The sequence below is a fragment of the Ursus arctos genome, unplaced genomic scaffold (genome assembly GCF_023065955.2).
Source record: "Ursus arctos isolate Adak ecotype North America unplaced genomic scaffold, UrsArc2.0 scaffold_11, whole genome shotgun sequence".
NCBI classification, from domain to species: domain Eukaryota; kingdom Metazoa; phylum Chordata; class Mammalia; order Carnivora; family Ursidae; genus Ursus; species Ursus arctos.
Window position 1 is genome coordinate 29699244 of NW_026622775.1, and position 20477 is coordinate 29719720.

Below are 20477 nucleotides of genomic sequence, written 5' to 3' on the forward strand. Positions count from 1 at the left end.
TAATGTGATGAATTACATTGATTGATTAAACCTGCCTTGCTGGGATAAACCCCATTTGGGACATATGATCCCTTTTATATGTTACTGGGTTTAAATGCCAGTATTTTATCAAGAATGTTTTTTATCTATGCTCATGAAGGATATTGTTTGTACTTTTTCCTATGTGTCTCTGGTCTTGGTATTAGGATAAAGCTGGCCTCCAGATGAGTTAGGAAATGCTATGTTGTCTATTTTCTGAAAGAGTTATGTAAGATTGTTATTATTTCTTCCCTAAATGCTTGTTAAATCATCAATAAATATGCCAGGGCACTTGGGTGGCTCAGTCAGTTGAGTGCTGACTCTTGATCTCAGCTTGGGTTCTGATCTCAGGGCCCTGATCTCAGGGTTGTGAGTTCAAGCCTTGCCTTGGGCTCTGTGCTGGGCCTGGAGTCTACTTAAAAAAAGAAAAAAATGCAGGCCTAGATGATCAATAAAGCCAATTTGCCCTGGAAGCTTTTTTGTGGAAAAGGTTTTGACTACGAATTCAATTTATTTTAAGATAGAGGGCTATTCAGACTTTCTATTCCTTTTGGAATGACTTTCAAAGATTTTGTCCATTTCATCTGGGTTGCCAAGCTTATTGGCATAAAGTTGTTCATAATATTTAGTGTCAATACTAATGACTGACTCATTCCTTAAATTAGTAATTTTTTAAAAGATTATATTTATTTATTTGAGAGAGAGAGACAGCACATGGGCAGGTGGTGGAGAGGGAGAGGGAGAAGCAGACTCCCTGCTGAGCAAATGGAGCTGAAGGCAGATGCTTAACCCACTGAGCCACCCTGGCATCCTATATTAGTAATTTTTGCCTCCTAGTTTTTTTCTCCTGCAATCTACTTAGAGATTTATCTATTTTATTAATTTTTTCAAAGGACCAGCTGGTAGTTAATTTCTCTAATGTTTGTCTACTTTCTACCTTACTGACCTGTTTTTATGATTTCCTTCCTTCTACTTTGGGCTTGAAACTCATATTCTAGCTTATTGAGATGAAAACTTAAATGATTTTAGGCAATACTCCTTTTCTAATATAAGTATTTGAAGGTATAAATTTCTCTCTAAGCACTGCTTTAACTACATCCCTCAAATTTTGATATACTGGGTTCTCATTTTCATTCAATTAGGATACTCTCTAATTTCTCTTGTGATTTCTTTTTAATCCATGAGGTATATAAAAGTGAGCTGTTTAATATCCAAATATTTGAGGATTTTGCAAGAGATTTTTGTTGTTAATTTCTGCTTTGATCAAACAACTTTCTCTGTATGATTTCAATCCTTTAAAAAGTATTGAGATGTGGGGTGCCTAAGTGGTTCAGTCAGTTAAGCACCTGACTTTTTTTTTTAACATAGACTAACATTTTATTTTATTTTATTTGGATAGAAGGATCATTTTTTAATGTAAATTCAATTAATTAACATATAGTGTATTATTAGTTTCAGAGGTAGAGTTCAGTGATTCATCAGTTCTTTATAACACCCAGTGCTCATTACATCACGTGCCCTCCTTAATGCCCATCACCCAGTTACCCCATCCCCCCTACCCACTACCCTCCAGCAACCCTGTTTGTTTCCTATGATTAAGAGTCTCTTATGGTTTGTCTCCCTCTCTGATTCTGTCTTTTCTTTTTCCCTCCATTCCCCTAACCTCCTGTTTTGTTTTTTAAGTTCCACGAGTGAAATCATATAATTGTCTTTCTCTGCTTGACTTATTTCACTTAGCATAATATCCTCTAGTTCCACGCATGTCGCTGCAAATGGCAAGATTTCATTTCTTTTCATGGCTGAGTAATATTCCAGTGTGTGTGTGTGTGTGTGTGTGTGTGTGTGTGTGTGTATATCACATCTTCTTTATCCATTCATCTGTTGATGGACACCTGGGCTCTTTCCATAGTTTGGCCTTTGTGGACATTGCTGCTATAAACATTAGGGTGCAGGTGTCCCTTTGGATCACTACATTTGTATCTTTGGGGTAAATACCTAGTAGTGCAGTTGCTGGGTCGTAGGGTATCTCTATTTTAACTTTTTGAGGAACCTACATACTGCTTTCCAGAGTGGCTGTACCAGCTTGCATTCTCACCAGCAGGGTGAGAATTTTCTCCTTTCTCTGCATCCTCGCCAACCAACATTTTTTGTTTCCTGACTTGTTTATTTTAGCCCTTCTAACTGGTGTAAGGTGGTATTTCATTGTGGTTCTGATTTGTATTTCCATGATGTCGAGTGAATCTGGCATTTTTTCATGTGTCTGTTGGCCATTTGTATGTCTTCTTTGGAGAAATGTCTGTTCATGTCTTCTGCCCATTTCTTGACTGGATTATTTGTACTTTGGGTGTTTTTTTGAGAAGTTCTTTATAGATTTTGGATACTAGCCCTTTATCTGATAAGGCATTTGTAAATATCTTCTCCCATTCTGTTGGCTGTCTTTTGGTTTTGTCAACTGTTTCTTTTGCTGTGCAGAAGCTTTTTATCTTGATGGAGTCCCAATAGTTCATTTTTACCTTTGTTTCCCATGCCTTTAGAGACGTGTCTAGCAAGAACTTGCTGCAGCAGAGGTCAAAGAGGTTGCTGCCTGTGTTCTCCTCTAGGATTTTGATGGGTTCCTGCCTCACATTTAGGTCTTTCATCCATTTTGAGTTTATTTTTGTGTATGGTGTAAGAAAATGGTCCAGTTTCATTCTTCTGCATGTGGCTGTCCAATTTTCCCAACATCATTTGTTGAAGAGACTGTCTTTTTTCCATTGGATATTCTTTCCTGCTTTGTCCAAGATTAGCTGACCACAGAGTTGAGAGTCCATTTCTGGGTTCTCTATCTGTTCCATTGATCTATGTGTCTGTTTTTGTGCCGGTACCATACTGTCTTGATGATTATAGCTTTGTAATAGAGCTTGAAGTCCAGAATTGTGATGCCACCAGCTTTGGTTTTCTTTTTCAACAATCCTTTGGCTATTCGGGGTCTTTTCTGGTTCCACACAAATTTTAGATTATTTGTTCCAGCTCTGTGAAAAATTATGTTTTTGGGTTTTTTTTTTTAAGATTTTTTTATTTATTTGACAGAGAGAGAGACAGCCAGCAAGAGAGGGAACACAAGCAGGGGGAGTGGGAGTGGAAGAAGCAGGCTCCCAGCAGAGCAGGGAGCCCGATGCAGGGCTCAATTCCAGGACCCTGGGATCATGCCCTGGGCTGAGGGCAGACACTTAACAACTGAGCCACCCACGTGCCCCAAAATGATGTTATTTTGATAGGGATTGCATTAAATATATAGATTGTTCTAGGTAGCATAGACATCCTAACAATGTTTGTTCTTCCAATCCATGAGCATGGAATGTTTTTCCATTTCTTTGTGTCTTCCTCAATTTCTTTCATGAGTATTCTATAGTTTTCAGAGTACAGATCCTTTGCCTCTTCGATTAGGTTTATTCTTAGGTATCTTATGGTTTTTGGTGCAATTGTAAATGGGATCGACTCCTTAATCTTTCTTCTGTCTCATTGTTAGTGTATAGAAATGCAACTGATTTCTGTGCATTGATTTTATATCCTGCCACTTTGCTGAATTCCTGTATGAGTTCTAGCAATTTTGGGGTGGAGTCTTTTCGGTTTTCCACACAGAGGATCATTTGATAAGAGTGAGAGTTTGACTTCTTCTTTGACAATTTGGATGCCTTTTATTTCTTTTTGTTGTCTGATTGCTAAGGCTAGGACTTCTAGTACTATGTTGAACAACAGTGGTGAGAATGGACATGCCTGTCGTGTTCCTAACCGTAGGGGAAAAGCTCTCAATTTTTCCCCATTGAGAATGATATTCTCTGTGGGCTTTTTGTATATGGCTTTTATGATATTGACATATGTTCCCTCTATCCCTACACTCTGGAGAGTTTTAATCAAGAAAGGAAAGCATCTAACTTTTGATTTCAGCTCAGGTTGTGATCTCAGGGTTGTGAGATTGAGACCCGAGTCAGGCCCCTCACTCACGGGGGAATCTGCTTGTCTCCCTTTCCCCTCCCTCTGCCCCTCCCCCTGCTCACACTCCCTCTCTCCCTTCCTAAAATAAAATAAAATATCTTTTTTTTTCTTTAAGTATCAAGATGTATAGGTACACCTGCCTAGCTCAGCTGGTGGAGCATGTGACTTTGGATCTCAGGGTTGAGAGTTCTATCCTCACACTGAGTGTAGAGATTACTTAAAGAAAAAAAAATCTTAAAAAAAAAGTATTGAGAGATATAACCCAGCATATGATCTATCTTGGTTCACTGTCCATGTGCACTCGAAATGAATGTGTACTCCGGTACTATTAGGTAGAGAGTCCCATAAATGTCCATTAGGTGAAGTTGGTTCATAACGTTGTTCAAGTCTTCTATATCCTCACTGATTTTCTAATTATCTATCAGCTTCTTAAGGAATGCAGCAATCTCCAGCTAATACTGTGGATTTATCTATGTTTTCTTTCATCTCTGTCACTTTATGCCTTATGTATTTTGAAGCTCTAATATTGAGTGCATCCCATCTCTTGACAAATGGTCCTTTTATCATTTATGAAATGTCTATCTTTATCCCTGGTAATATTTTTGTACTAAAACCACTTCAGCTTTTTTATGATTAATGTTTGCATTTGTATATCTGTTTCTATAGTTCTACTTTTATGCTACGTTATACTTACAATGAATTTTTCATATGAAACATAAATAGATTTGGCTTTTTTTAACCCTATCTGACAATATCTGCATTTTAATTGCACTGTTTAGAATATTTACATTTAATATTATCAATAAAACAGGGTTTAAATCTACCATCTTGCTCTTTGTTGTTTCATTTACTCCTTTCTCTTTATTCTGTCATCTTTTGAATTGAGTATTTTTTAGTATCCATTTTAATTCAAAAATTACTTGCTATCTATAGTTCTTTATTTTTTAGTGGTTCTCTAGATTTTACAACATGCTAATCACAGTTAATATCAAGTAATGTTAATTTATGTATAATGTAAAAAGCTTATAGTAGTATTCTTCCAGTTCCCTCCTCCTATCCTTTGCTTAACTGTTGTTATACATTTACTTCTTCACATTGTAAACCCCACAATACACTGTTATTATTTGCCTTAAACAAATATCTTTTTTAAAAATTAAGGACTGATTTTAAAAAGCATTTTATATTTACCTACACATTTCCAGAGCTTTTCATTCCTTTATGTGTATCTAAGTTTCCATTTGGTATCATCTACCTTCTGCCTATACAACTTTTAATATTTCTATAACACAAGTTTGCTGATGACAAATTCTCTCAGCTTTTGTTGGTCTGAAAAAAAGCTTCACTTCTGAAAGACATTTTCACTGGATATATACTTGTAGGCTGACAAGTTTTAGTCTTTCAACATTTTAAAGAAGTCATTATGTTCTGACTTGCAGAGTTTCAGACAAGATGTCTGTCGTCATTAAATTTGTTCTGTCTGTAATATTTTTTTCCTGCATGCTTTCAGGATTTTCTTTCTGAAATTTGCTTTCAGCATTTTCGTTATAACGTGCCTCAGTGTCAAAAATAATAATAACAATAATGTGCCTCAGTGTCTATTTGCTCTCTGCTCTATCCTGCTTGGGGTTAAGATTCTCAGCTCTATGGGTTTATATTTTTCACCAAACTTGAAAATTTTTATGGCTGTTATTTCTTCATTTGTCTTTTTCTGTTTCCCTCTTCTCCCCTCATTCTGGTACTCAACTTACCTGTATTTTAGACAACTTGATATTTCTCACAGGTAACAACAGTTCTTGTTCATGTTTTTTTCAGTTTTTCTGTGTTTCATAACGCAGTTTCTTTTGCTCTCTTCATATTCACTCGTCTTTTCTTCTGTAGTACCTAATCTATTTTTAATCTCATCCAGTGAATTTCTTACAAATAGTATATATTTCATTTCTGAAAGTTTTGTCGTCTTTTTTTTACATCTTTCATGCCTCTCCACTGAGGTTCATGTTTTCTTTTAACTTCTTGAGCATATTTATAAAGGCTGTTTTGAAGTCTTATCTGCTAATTTCATCATCTCTATCATTTGTTTTTCTGTCTTGATCGTTTTTTTCTTCAAGTTATAGGTTATACTATTCCTCCTTTGCATTTAACATGGTTGGGTTTTAGATATGTAAATTTTACACTGTTGGGTGCAATTTACATACTGTTCTCATATTTTATTTCACTTTTTAAAAGATTTATTTATTTATTTATTTATTTATTTGACAGAGAGAGACAGCCAGAGAGAGGGAACACAAGCAGGGGGAGTGGGAGAGGAAGAAGCAAGCTCCCAGCGGAGGAGCCTGATGTGGGGCTCAATCCCAGAACGCTGGGATCACGCTCTGAGCTGAAGGCAGACACCTAACGACTGTGCCACCCAGGCACCCCCTGTTGTCATATTTTAATAATGTTTACTATGACATTTAAGTTCCTTGTGGGTCAAGGGGCACCTGGCTGGCTCAGTCCAAAGAGCATGCAACTCCTGACCTCAGCGTTTGTGAGTTCGAGCCCCACGTTGGGTGTAGAGATTACTTAAAAATAAAATCTTAAAAAAAAAAAAAAAAAAGCTGGGTCAACTTTTTCAAGGCCTGTTTTTTAACTTTTTAGGGCAAGTTTGAACTACCCTTTATTCCAGGGCTACTTTAGCCCTACTGGAAGGCATAACTCTTCTGGAGTCTCTAGAAATGCCCTGAGCATATAACAAGGACTCTTTCTTCTAACTGCTTAGAATTCTAATATCTCCCAGCCCTGAGTGAATTCCAGATTTTTCAGTAAATTATTGAGTTAATACCTTTCTGGTCATTCTTTGCCCCATTTCATGGGGTTTCATATTATATATATCTGGGCAGCTGATACAGCTAAAACCCAGAGTACCTGAGGCTGAGTTCTGTTATTCCTCCTCTAGGCAGATTCTTCCTCTCAGATACACTGCACTTCAAATTAGTTGTGTTTGCCTCTCCAAATTCCAAATTTTATTTCCTCAATTCAGTGACACTGTCACTCTTTGTTTGGGTCCCTCCTCCCTACACTGTGATCCAGAAAGTGGCTCCAAGGAATTAGTCAGCACAATCAGAGATCACCTGCTCTTCTCTTGGAAAGCATCGCCCTGTGCTTCCTGATGTCCAATTGTATGTTCTCTAGCTGTGGCTTCTCTTAGTGGACCTTAAATCAGTTTTAGATTCAAACACAATAAGAACATTCTGGTTACCAAGTCCACTGAGAACAAATAAAAAACAGTACCTTCATTTTATCCCCTTCCCACTGAATTTAACCATAGTTACCTTGGACGATTGAACAGACACAAACAAGCAAGAAAAAGAAGCAGACTCCAGAATACACAGCCTAATATCCTAACACTTCTTGGTCCTGTCACTATACCACTATGCTGGTACTACGGATCAGTAACAGCAGTATCTTTCACAGAATATAAAGAAAACAGATTTTTTAAATACAGCCAACTCTCCATTTGCCCACCTCACCTCTGATCGAATATTTGTCGATTTTTATGACAGCATTATTATGTTTTAATTTAGATTCTTCCCAATATTCAGTCTTTACTGAATGGAGGGAACAAAACCCAGCCCCTGGAAGTCCGTATGTTTCTGGTACTGTTATTTTTCCACTCCTATCTCCTATTCTTTAATGTTACCAATAACAAGAAAATAACCAAATATGCTAATGATGCAGAGTTCTACATGTATAAAATTTCAAAACCTTTCTTTCTGATTTACAAATCATCCAAATTCTTAAGTATATATATAGGATTAAAATATGATAGATTTCCACACTGAATTAGATTTAATAAAATAACAAAAAAGCACATATGACAACTAAAGGAGATACAAAATTCTAATTTAAGATGAATCTAATTTATGTATTTAGTTACAGTATTTACTTACAGACTTGTAATACAAAACAATGGATTTTATCAGGAATTAAAATATATCTCAACTAATAGTTCTATGTTCTTTCTTTCCATTTTCTCTCCCAGTTTCATTCCAATATATGCATGTTCCAACAACTCAGGTGAGCCTGGCAATACTTACTTCAACCTTCTACTACCTAAATTATATGAGGGCACATGACAGGTACATGTACAATTTCATGCATTGTACATTTCTACTCAAAAATACCTGTTTCCCCTTAATTTCAAAATGAGTTCATACATTGATTTCTATGAACAAAACAGAAATGTAATACATTGGATGTCTAACCTCTTGATTTTCTACTCCATTGCTGGAAAGCTCCAAAATAGAACCTCCACTGTCAACCACTGCTGATGTCATTGTTATTCCCTGAGGAAGCTTCAAACGCTATTAATCAGTGTAATTTAGAGGTTCATGGATGATTGCCAGTGTTACAGGTTTGCGTTATCATGTTTTCAAAGTCAATAGACATGGAGTGAAGGAGATATCCAGAAATCCAATCTTCTAAAGATGATTAACCAGAGAGCCTAAAAAGAGGAAGAATTTGAAAAGTTATTAAAAAGATACAGGAAGGATATAAAGCACAACTTATTTTACAATCTAATTTTTGACATTTTTGTAAACTAAGAAAAGGAGCTCAGACTTATAAAGCAGTGTCAAAAGAGGGCAGTCATGAGTATTCTACTTCTCAGAGCGGTCAAATTCATAAACTATTTACTGTAACCAAGCTACTGCACATGGATGACCTTATGATATTTACATTCTAGGGATAAAGTGTTATAACTTTGTCTTTTTATGAACATGTACTTTTATTCCTGAAATATTTTGGTAGAAATTTTAAATATGCTAAATCCAGACAACTTCTAAAATTATTTGCCTATTTAACAAATTAAAAGATTTATTGGTTTGTAAATACTTCATTCTTCTTTGGCTCATTTGGTTTCTTTATTTGAATAATATAATTAGACTTGTCTTTTGCTTATGGTAGCAATCTCATTTTGTGTTCATATTTTGAATATTCTACAAGGACTATAAAATGGATTAATCTGAGTCATATATTTATACTTTCAAATAGAGGAGTTTAAAAATAAAGTAGTAAAATCACTTGGAATGCCTTTAATATTACTTATCATTCTTTTCTCAATAGTTTTTTTTGCTATTGGTTAAAAATTCTTTATGGCAGCAGTGCCTGGGTGGCTCAGTGGGTTAAGCATATGACTGTCGGTTTTGGCTCAGGTCATGATCTCAGGGCCATAATCTCAGAGTCATGGGATCAAGCGCCATGTGGGGATCCGCTCTCAGCGAGGAGTCTGCTTGAGATTCTCTCTCTCCCTCTCCCTCTGCCCCTCCCCACCATTTGTGCACACTCTCTCTCTAAAATAAATAAATACATCTTTTTAAAAAAATTCAATATAGCAAGTGGTTTCAAGTAAACATAAATCAAGCCAGGATGCCTGGGTGGCTCAGTCAGTTAATCGTCTGCCTTCGGCTCAGGTCATGATCTCAGGGTCCTGGGATCGAGTCCTGCATCAGGCTCCCTGATCAGCGGGGAGCCTGCTTCTCCCTCAGCCTGCCACTTACCCTGCTTGCTCCCTCTTTCTCTCTCTCTCTCTCTTTCTCTCTGACAAATAAATAAATAACCTCAAAAAAAAAAAAATAATTCAAGCCTTTTTTCCCCAGTAGAGATGAATGTTGGTATACATATATCGTTTAGATTTATGCATTAGATTATTCCCATAAAGTTATATTTTATTTGATTTTATGTGGTTTATATATTTTTCATAAAGGAATTAAAGATTTATTTCTTATAGATTTTCATATAAAAATTAAATAATGCAGAAAAATTAAGCATATTTAAAGAGAAATGAATATACATTTCTAGTAAATCATTCCATTAATATCATGTCCTATATTAAATTTGACCACTGGCACTATACAGATATGAAAATAAAATAAAGAATTTCTGTAAATTTATACAATAACAGAAATACCTCGGGGAAAAAGCAGAAATTTCACACCTCCTAAGATTCATTCAGGACTATTAATATTCTTTTTGACCTTATCACAGAGAATGGGAGAGGATGTGTTTGTATCTCAACAACAAAAATTAGTAAAAATCCACACTCCATGTCACACTAAAGTTCACTATTATCATATAAGGTAATGACTATTTTCAGTTTCTATTTTCTTAACATATAGGTAATAATAGCAAAAATAAAGTTTACTTACAATTTGAATGTTAAGTAGTGTAATCATCCTTCACTATTTTCACAACTTGGTAAGAGCTAAAATATAAACCAGCAGTTCTTTGGAACTACTATTTGGGGGGGAAAAGGACAGTATTAATATAATTCTATTTAAAAATATTTTGCTCAAAATAGGTGTGATTCAGACATATGTACTTCTTACAACAAGCCATCTCCAAATCCTGATAACACACATTATATAATGAACATAATAAAGAATTATTTCTAGGCTATTGAGGAATCAGAAGTTTTTATCAAACTTAAAATTTAAGTAACCACTAAATTGTCAAATTATTGAATAAAGACAGATCCAACATGCTATGGCCTATGCCTCATATTATGGGCTATATTTCAATTAACCAACAGGATTTTAACATGTGGCTGCAGGTATAAGCCCTGATGCCCAGGAATATAAAATCAGGCTTAAAAACACTAACCCAAAAAACTACTCTACAACAAAATCAATGATATATTGACTATTAAGTCACTTTCCTGCTCTCTCACCGTCCAAACTAGCTTCCATACACATCCAAATATCCCAAGCCTCCTCAAATAGCCCTCCTTCTTTCAAATGCTAATCTAATGACCTGTGTACTGGAGGTTAGGCCTTGCTCCATCAATTATTCCTTTTCCTTAACCTTCTCTTAACATTGGGTTCTTTCCCTCAACATCTCAGCATTTGTAAGAACCTTTCATCTTAAAAACATAGAAAAGTCCTCCTCCGTGACCCTGCAAACCCCTCCAGCTACTGTTCTAATTTTGTCCTTTCTCAGAGATGGATCTGGGGGAAAAAATCTCCTATCTTCTGTCTCCACTTCCTCTTTCCTCAGGTATTTCTCCTTTTATGGAAGCTTGGCATCTGTCACCACCAACTGAAATGTTTACTAAATTCCAATTGTCAATCAAATCCAACAGATACATATGTTTTTATAGGACTTAGTGTTTCTGAAGTATATGACACTATTGATTATTCCCTCCCTGAAACTCTATCTTGAATTCATCTTCTCCCTCTCTAGCTATTCTTTTTCAATTCCCTCTTGTAGGCCAACCCCTAACTTTCAAGGGGCTTGGAGCAAGACTACAAATGGAAGCCTACATTCCACATGTCTAAATATTTTAAAGTTATAAATCAAGCTAACAGGCTGTTAAATTATTATTCTATTCTCCCATCTTGACATACATACTTTTAGAACAACCTAAAAGGCTAAGTTCTGATTTGGAATTCTCAAACTCCCTCAAGTTCTATAGGAGCATGGGAGTCACTCAAGTTCTTTGGGAGTCTACCCCTTTTTCTCTTCCCGCCTTTAGTTCCACTCCATTCAGTAAGGATCCATGTATACATGAAGACATCCCATCCCACATGTCCAACGACTGGCCACATGCCTGCAAACAGCAGGGGCTTGGTCATCCCTTAGGCCTAGAGAAGCCCATATACATTCAGTCAAGAGGGGAGAGAATCAGAAAAGAGGTTTTTGAAGGGCCACATGGACAGGGAATTCTGGGGCTCAAATATTCAGAACTTAATATAGAAATGGGTACCAAATGAACTAGTTCCCTTGTGCCCCCCCCCCCATCCTCATCCTATCAGGAGGGGTAAAACTCAACAAAGGCCAGATGTGGACCTCTAACGCACAAGGCCTAGAGCAGGGTGTCTGCTTGGCAAAGTCAAAGAACAGTGCTACCCCCTGGTCAACCTTTACATGAAGGTGTTTCCAGAAGCCCATCCCTAATCCTCTTCTGACTATTCACACTTTCTCTAAGCAATCTCATGTACTGCCATGGCTTCATGCAAATCTCTCTCCTAATCTAAACCATTTTAATGGGCTCTGGTTTGTCTACTAGACAGTTTCTTTTTTTAAGATTTTATTTATTTATTTGAGAGAGACAGAGAGAACAGGAGCGAGGGGAGGGGCAGAGGGAAGGTAGAAGCAGGCTCCCCTGCTGAGCAGGGAGCTCAATGCAGGGCTCAATCCCAGGACCCCTGGATCATGACCTGAGCCGAAGGCAGACACCTAACCAAGGCGCCCCCGTCTATTAGACACTTTCTTGCCTCTACTTCTTTGTGTAATTAAATAGGGTATAAATAAATAGCAATCATCTATTCCAGGATATCCCAGGCACTCCATTCATTAATTAAGTCATTCAACAAATATTGAGCACTTATTGTATCCTAACAGTTTTCAGTGCCAGAGCTACAGCAGTGAATAAAGCAAAAATCCTCATTCTTATGGATCTTAAATTCCAGTGGGAAGAGATGAAAATAAACAAAATATGTTTAGCATACATGTAGATGGTGATAAAGGCTAAGGAGACAAATGAACCAAAGGGAAAGAATATTCAGCAGGGAAGAGAACTGTAATTTCAAATTGGGTGGTCAGAGAAGGATTCACTCAGAAAGTGACATATGAGTAAAGACCTGAAAGTAGGGAGTGAGCTGTGTCACTGACTCGGGGAAGAGCCCTCTAGTCAAAGGAAAGGGAAATACAGTATCTTCAGGATGGAGTACGCCTGACTAGTTCAAGGATCACCAGGGAGGCCAACGCGGCTGGAATGAAGTGAGCAAAAGGAAGAAAGAATAGAAGAAAATGAGAGAGAGTAAGGGGGGTGGGACATGCAGGCCCTCCTCGAGGTCTGAGACTTTTATTCCAGGGAAAGGAGAGTTTTATGCAGAGAGATGGATAACTTGATAATTATAAGAATCATTCAGAAGCTGGGCTGAAAACAGACAAGGGGACAAGGGCATAAACAGGGAGATCAGTCAGGAAGTTACTATAATAATTGGGTAAGAAATGATAGTGGTTAGGACCAGAGTGGTAGGTTCTAGAGAGAGTGAAAAGTGGTCAACTGTTGGATATATTTTGAAAGTAAATGGACAAGATTTTATACCAATTTGAATGTGGATATGAGATAAAAAGAAGAATCAAAAATGAATCCAAAGATAGCAGTGAGAGCACACTGGAATAGCCTTTAAATGGGATAGGGAAAATTGTGGGAAGAGAAGTCCAATGTGTCCCAAACTAAATCCACTTTTTTCTCTGCTGGGAAAATGTATTACCTCTAAAACTGTGCTTAGCTCAGTAAGCTACCCTAACATCCACACAAGTTATCTAAAAAGTAAAGCTCCTGAAGTTCAGAGTTCCTGAAAAACCACCATATTCTCACTCTTGACCCCATCTCTATAATCTCATATACCCCCCCTAGCCAAGGTTTTTTGTTTTTTTGGGTTTTTTTAGATTTTATTTAGTTATCTGACAGAGAGAGAGAGAGCACAAGCAGGGGGAGCAGTACGCAGAGGGAGAGGAAGAAGCAGGCTCCCCACTGAGCAGGGAGCCCAACGCAGGACTTGATCCCAGGACCCCGGGATCATGACCTGAACCAAAGGCAGATGCTTAACCCACTGAGCCACCTAGGTGCCCCCCTACCCAAGGTCTTCTTATCATTTCTCTATATTGTTTTAATGGACCCAGAATTTGCCTCTTTGTCTCTCATCTTCACACCCTTCAACTCTATCTACTGCAATATCAGGATGATACAAGATGGAATAATGTCAGGCTGCTCTCAAAATTCTTCAATAGTTCCTCATCACCTGCACAATAAAAATCTCAACCTCTTTGCAAGCACCTTAATTTAGTAGGAACAAGCAAGGGGTACAGGACACTTTTTCAGAAGTTTGAAATGTTTCTTCTGAGAAGTTATGCTCAGGTATGGAAATCACAAATCTAGTCCATGCTCACCTGTCTAGGCTCATCTTCCTTTACTCCCTTTATCTAACTTTAAACCACACTGTTTATAGTACTCAATATTCTTCTCTTTCTTGTCGTGAACATCCTTCCTTTGCTTGCCCATTTGGCCAATTCCTAGCTTTCTTAAGGTCTCGGGTTGTAAAGTAACTTCACCTCCTTGAGCTCAATATCATTTTCTTTTTTTCTTTTTCTTTTTTTTTCCTTCTTTTTTAGATTTTATTTATTTATTTGAGAGAGAGAGGGAGACGGAGCACAAGCAGGGGGAGGGGCAGAGGGAGAAGCAGGCTTCCCGCTGAGGGATCCCAGGCCCCTGGGATCTTGACTTGAGCTGAAGGCAGACGCTTAAACTATTAAGCCACCCAGGCGCCCCTCAATATCATTTTCTATGACTCTCTTCCCCCATCCACACATGTACCTCCCTCATAAAAACATCAGGGAAATAACAGCTTCCAGCAGATCCTTCACTTGCCACCTCTTATCAATCTTCAAGTCCAACACCTTGCCTTTCTTTCAGTGTCCTCTAAAATCCTGCTTCTTTTTACCTTCCTAATCTTACTTCCAAGTACTCCCAAAGTACCAAGTTTTTAAAATTTGTGTTTTGTATCCCCTAAACCAGTGCCTTCCACAAAGCAGATACGCAGTAAAGATATGATGAATACAAGAATAAACAAACATGTTCCAATCAGACAAGAATCTTCACTGTTCACTACACAAACCATGCTCATCGCCATCCCTATCCCTTTGCTAGCCAGTCCTCTTCTCTCACCAGGAATGCCCTCTTCTTTGGTTATTCAAATTCCACCTGTTCCTCAAGGACAAATTTTTCCCTACAATGACATCACCTCTTCCCTATCTCTTACTATACCAGTTCTTTCAATAATATTTATTGAGCATTTATTATATACCAAACACAGAACTATGCCAGGAACACAAAAATGAAGTCAGGACTCAGCCTTCAAACAGCTTAAAGTCTAGTAAGGAGAAACAACATAGAAGCAATTACAATCATGTAAATGCCATTAAAGAAACGACAAAGTACAATGGGAATATTAAAAAAGGAACATCTGAGTCGACCTCGGGCAGTTCTAGAGAGACTTCAGAAAGGAGCCATCATTTGCTCTGGGACTAGAAGACAGGATAGAAATTGGCATAGCAATAAGAAGAGAAACAACGTTGAATAATGCTATTCTCAGGACTGAAAAAAAAAAAAAGAACTGTGCAAAACGATAAAAACTTAAGTTATCACTCAGAAGTAAATTCTGCTCAGACTATAATTTGGTTGCTTACAAATCCCACTCTCATCAAAAAGAGCTTATGTGTATGACTTTATTTATATAAAGTACAAGAACAAGGAAAACTCATGATATTAGAAATAGGATACTATATTACAAAGGGCTAATATCACTAATATATAAAGAACACTTAAAATAGAGGAATAAAGGACCAAAAAACCCAAGAGAAATACAGACAACAAATAAACACACAATTAACAAAAGCAGATATAAAAATGGCCCTTAAACATATGAAAAGATGTTCAAATTCACTTATAGAGAAATGCAAATATTTAAAAAAAATTTTTTAAATAAGAAACCATCTCTCTCATCTATCAGGTTGGTGAAAATTAAAATGTATGACATTATATTCTGTTGGTAAAGCTGTGCACTTATACATTGCTAGTGGAAATGCAAACTGATAAAATTTGGCAATATACACACCTTTTTTTGAAGAGCTTTTTAATTTTTTTTAAAAGATTTTATCTATTTATTTGACAGAGAGAGAGAAAACACAAGCTGTGGGAGTGGTAGAGGGAGAGGCAGCAGGCTCCTCACTGAACAAGGAGCCCGATGTGGGGCGATTCCAGGACCCTGGGATTATGACTTGAGCCAAAGGCAGACAATTGCTGACTAAGCCACCCAGATACCCTGAAGAGCTTTTTTTAAAAAGAGATTTTATTTAATTGAGAGAGAGAGTTGGCGGGAGAAGCAGAAGGAGAGAATCTCAAGCAGAATCCCTGCTGAGCATGGAGGTCAATCTCACAACCCTGAGATCATGACCTGAGCTAAAATCAAGAGTCAGATGCCTAACCCCCTGAGCCACCCAGGCGCCCCTTAAAGAGCTTTACTTACTGAGATATAATTGACATATCATTCAGTTTGCCCATTAAAAGTGTATAACTCAATGGTATTTAGTGTATTAAGAAGTACAATCATCAACACAATCTAATTTTAGAACATTTCCAGCACCAGCCCCCCAAAAAACATCCCACGTGCTAGCAATCACTCCCCAATCTTCCCCAACCCCTAGTCCCTGGCAACCATTAACCTACTTTCTATCTCTAGATATTTGCTTGTTCTGGCCATTTCCTATAAATAGTTTTATATAACATATGGACTTTTTTTGTGACTGGCTTCTTTCACTTGGTGTAATGTTTTCAATATTCATCTATGTGTAACTTGTATTAGTACAGCTGACTGTTGAGCAACACAGGCATTAGGGATGCCAACCCCCTCATGCAGTCAAAAATCCACATATAACTTTTCACTTGACTACTAAGAGTCTTCTGTTGACTGAAAGCCTCACCAATTACATAAACAGTCGATTAACACATATTTTGTGTGTTATATGTATTACATACTGGATTCTTAGAATAAGTTAGAGAAAATAAAATGTTAAGAAAATCACAAGGAAGAGAAAATACATTTATAGTACTGTATTTATTGAAAAAAAATCATGTGTAAGTGGACTTATGCAATTCAAAACCATGTTATTCAAGGTCAACTACATTTCATTTCTTTTTATTGCTGAATAATATTCCATTGAATAGATACATCATATTTTATTTATCCATTCATCAGTTGATGTAAATTTGGGCTGTAGTCTACTTTTTGACTATTGTGAATAATGCTGCTATGAAAAGTCATGTACAAATTTTTATGTGGATACACACTTTCACCTCTCTTGGGAACTGCTGGAACATATAGTAACTCTATATTAACATTTTGAAAAACTTTTTTCCAAAGTAGCTGCACCATTTTATCTTCTTATCAGCACTGTATGAAGATTCTCATTTCTCCACATCTCTATCAACACATGCTGTAGGTAATTCGTCATGCAGCAATAGATAATACATCATTCTGGTATATACAACAACTATCACTTGATAAAACTTTATAGGCTTGGTCAATTAAGCACCTGCCTTCAGCTCGGGTCAAGATCCCAGGGTCCTGGGATCAAGTCCCACATCAGGCTCCTTGCTCGGTGGGGAGCCTGCTTCTCCCTCTGCCTGCTCTGCCTGCTTATGCTCTGACAAATGAATAAAATCTTTTTTTTTAATTTTTTTCAAAATTTAAAAAACCTTCAATGACTCCCTTTCCTCTTTGGGATAAAATCCAAATTCATTAGCATGGGATACACTTAAAAAAAAAAAAAAAGAAAGAAAAAGAAAAACCTTTATAATTAAAAAAATGCAACTAAAACTCAATGACAAAATATTTAACTTTCCCCTGAAACTGGGAACAGAACAAACATATCTACAATTACTACTTCAATTCAAAACTGCACTGGCAATACTGACCTGTAGAGTTTGACAAGAAAAAATTAAAAGGTGTAAGAAATAGAAAGGAAGATACGAAGCTATCACTGTTTGTAGATGATAAGACTACACAGAAAATCCAAAAGAATCTTCAGATATCAGAGTAAGAGTGTTTGCAAGGTATGTGGATGTAGAACCATATATAAAAATCAACTGTTTTTCTATGTATCAGCGACAAACAGAAAATGTAATCTTTAAAAAGGACAGCAGGTACCTGGGTGGCTGAGCCTGTTAAGCGTCAACTCTTGATTTCAGCTCAGGTCATAATCTCAGGGTCATGAGATCCAGCCCCATGTCAGGCCCCACACTGAGCTTGGAGCCTGCTTAAGATTCGCTCGCTCGCTCTCTCTCTCTCTCTCAGCCCCGCCCCTCCCCGTTTTCTCTCTCTCTCTCTCAAAAACATAATAATAATAATAATAATTCTTATAAATAAATACATAAATAGGATAACATATTCACAAAAACTATAAGATACGTAAGATTCAATCTAACAAAAAATGTACAAAGACCTCAATGGAGAAAATCATAAAATTCTTTGAAAGGACGTAAAAGAGTCTTCTATATTTGTAGAGATAACCATGTTCATGGAAAGGAAAGCTCAGTATCTTAAAGATATCAATTCTCAACAAATTCATCTAACAAATTCAATATATTTCTAGCCAAAATCCCAAAAGGGTTTTATAAAAAACAATAGCGGAAAAAAAAAAAAAAGTATGTAAAAGAGTATAGGACAAATTTAGCCAAGAACCTCCTGAAGAATTACCCTACCTAGTCTATATACTTAGGCAATAAGTAAAATAAGTAATGGTGTATATACCATCAAATATACTAATGGAACAGAATATAAAGGCCAGAAAAAGACTCACACATATTGAAAACAATATATGACAGAGGCAGTGTTAAAATCAGTGAAAAAAATTAATAAATGATGTGGATACCAGTAATTATCCATGCAAGATAAGAAATTAAATCATTACCTCACACCATTCACAAAACAAATTACAGGTATGCTAAAGATTGAAATATACAAAATATTTTGCAAAATTAGAAGAGAATACAGAATATCTTCACGAACTCACAGTTAAGAAGAAATTACTAGATAAGACATGGAAGCAAAAAACAATTAATGAACTTGACTACATCAACTTTTTTTTTTTAATGCATAAAAACAGAAACCAAAAACAAAACTGAAAGACAAGAGATTGGGAAAATTTATTCCCCTCCTTCCAAAAAAAGGAGGGGGGTAAAGGAACTCCTACTAATTAATAAGAAATATATATAATCAAAATTCTATTAAAGATTTTTATATAATCTGTATTAAGAGACACATTGGTAAATTGTCAAGTGAATTCTTGATAAGGTTCTAGTTCTCATGTTGAATGATGTGTGTTTATTAGATTATTAAAAATAAACAAACAGCCATGCTTGGGCTAAGTATTTAAGTGTGTCATGAATCAAGGATTATGACTCATCTAATTTTGTATAACTGGGGTCCAATCCACGGAAGGGGGTTCAAAACCATATTGATTTTATTAGTTTCCCATCTAAAGTGTGAAAACTTGAATTGGTTCTTTTTAAATGTCACCTAAACTGAAAAATATTTACTAATCCTTTGACAAAGTCTCTTTTTTACAATTTAACGGGCTATATTAATTGTTTCTCACCTAATTGCTTCTTACTGCAATTCCTAATTTGTGAGAAAGCTGTATCAGCGCAGGAGTTAGTTATCTTGTTTGCTATTACAGCAATCATATCTAAACAACTTAACAGAAGGAAGAAAGGCAATTCCATTTATATGACATTCAAGAAAAGGTAAAACTATAGGAACAGAAAATCAATGGGAAGGACCTGATCTCTAAGGGCACAAGGAAACTTTTGGGGGTAATAGAAATGTTCTTTTATTTTTTCAAAGATTTATTTATTTGAGAGAGAGAGAGAGCACGAGCAGGAGGGACACAGAATCTCAAGCAGACTCTGCACTGAGTGAGGAGCCCGACTCAAGGCTCTGTACTATGACTCTGAGATCAGGACCTGAGCAGAAAGCAAGAGTCAGATGCTCAACTGACTGCACCACCCAGGTGCGCCTTGGGGTGAAGAAATGTTCTGTATCTTGATTGTGGTAATGACTGCACAATGCTATGAATCTGTCGAACTCATGGAAATGTAAGGATGAATTTCATATACGTAAATTAAACTTCAATAAATGACTTTAAAAGAGGGGAGAACAGTGTTGAAAATTAGAGTTTAATCTATTAAAGAGACACTCATTCAATATTAACAATATTATGATATTAAGAACTGTAGCTTGTAATCTAAGTCTAATCTAAAAAGTTTTTTAAATTTTTTTAAAGATTTATTTTTGTGCAAGAGAGCGAGCCAGTGCACAAGCCACGGGGAAGAGGGAGAAGCAGACTCCCCACTAAGCAGGGAGCCCAATGCGGGACTCGATGTGTGACTTGATCCCCGGCCCCTGGGATCATGACCTGAGCCACAGGCAGATGCTTGACCGACTGAGCCACCCAGGCACTGCCCATCCATATACAGTTTAATTCACAACTGATTCCTGCCTATAGAATCAGTAAATTCTCTCCCCAAAAAATCCTTATTATTCTTAGCCATTTTACTGGTAAAATTAAATGTTTTTAATATGGAACTCAATTTCTGAAATACTTCTGATTCATATCTTTATTGTCCCGTTTTTAAAATTATCTACAAAGCGACAGGAATTACATATACAGCTTATAATGCCAATATAAGTCTCAATAATAATAGTTTCACCATGTATTTTTCTAGTTATTGAACCACATAATTTTATGCATTATCTATTCATCCTTAGGCCCTATGAAATAGGTATAATTATCCCCCTTATTACATGAAGACTATTTTGACAGTATGTTTTATATTTAAGAGCTAGTATGATTTAACAGTAAAGAGCCTGTTGGCTACTACA

General features: G+C 36.6%; 1 protein-coding gene across 7 annotated transcripts in view; it reads right to left on the reverse strand.

Moving 5' to 3' along the window:
- ELF2 (E74 like ETS transcription factor 2) overlaps positions 1-20477 on the reverse strand; it is a 101881-nt gene that overhangs the window by 59550 nt on the left and 21854 nt on the right. For 5 of the 7 annotated variants that reach the window (XM_026499357.4, XM_026499354.4, XM_026499359.4 and 2 more), the window contains 2 exons: positions 10176-10263; positions 8235-8473 (listed from right to left, as the gene is read on the reverse strand). In XM_026499357.4, the coding sequence (XP_026355142.1) occupies positions 8235-8306 (72 nt within the window). In that variant the 5' untranslated portion in view covers positions 8307-8473; positions 10176-10263. The remainder of the gene's footprint in view (positions 1-8234; positions 8474-10175; positions 10264-20477) is intronic. The other 2 variants (XM_026499355.4, XM_048212203.2) reach the window with 1 other exon arrangement.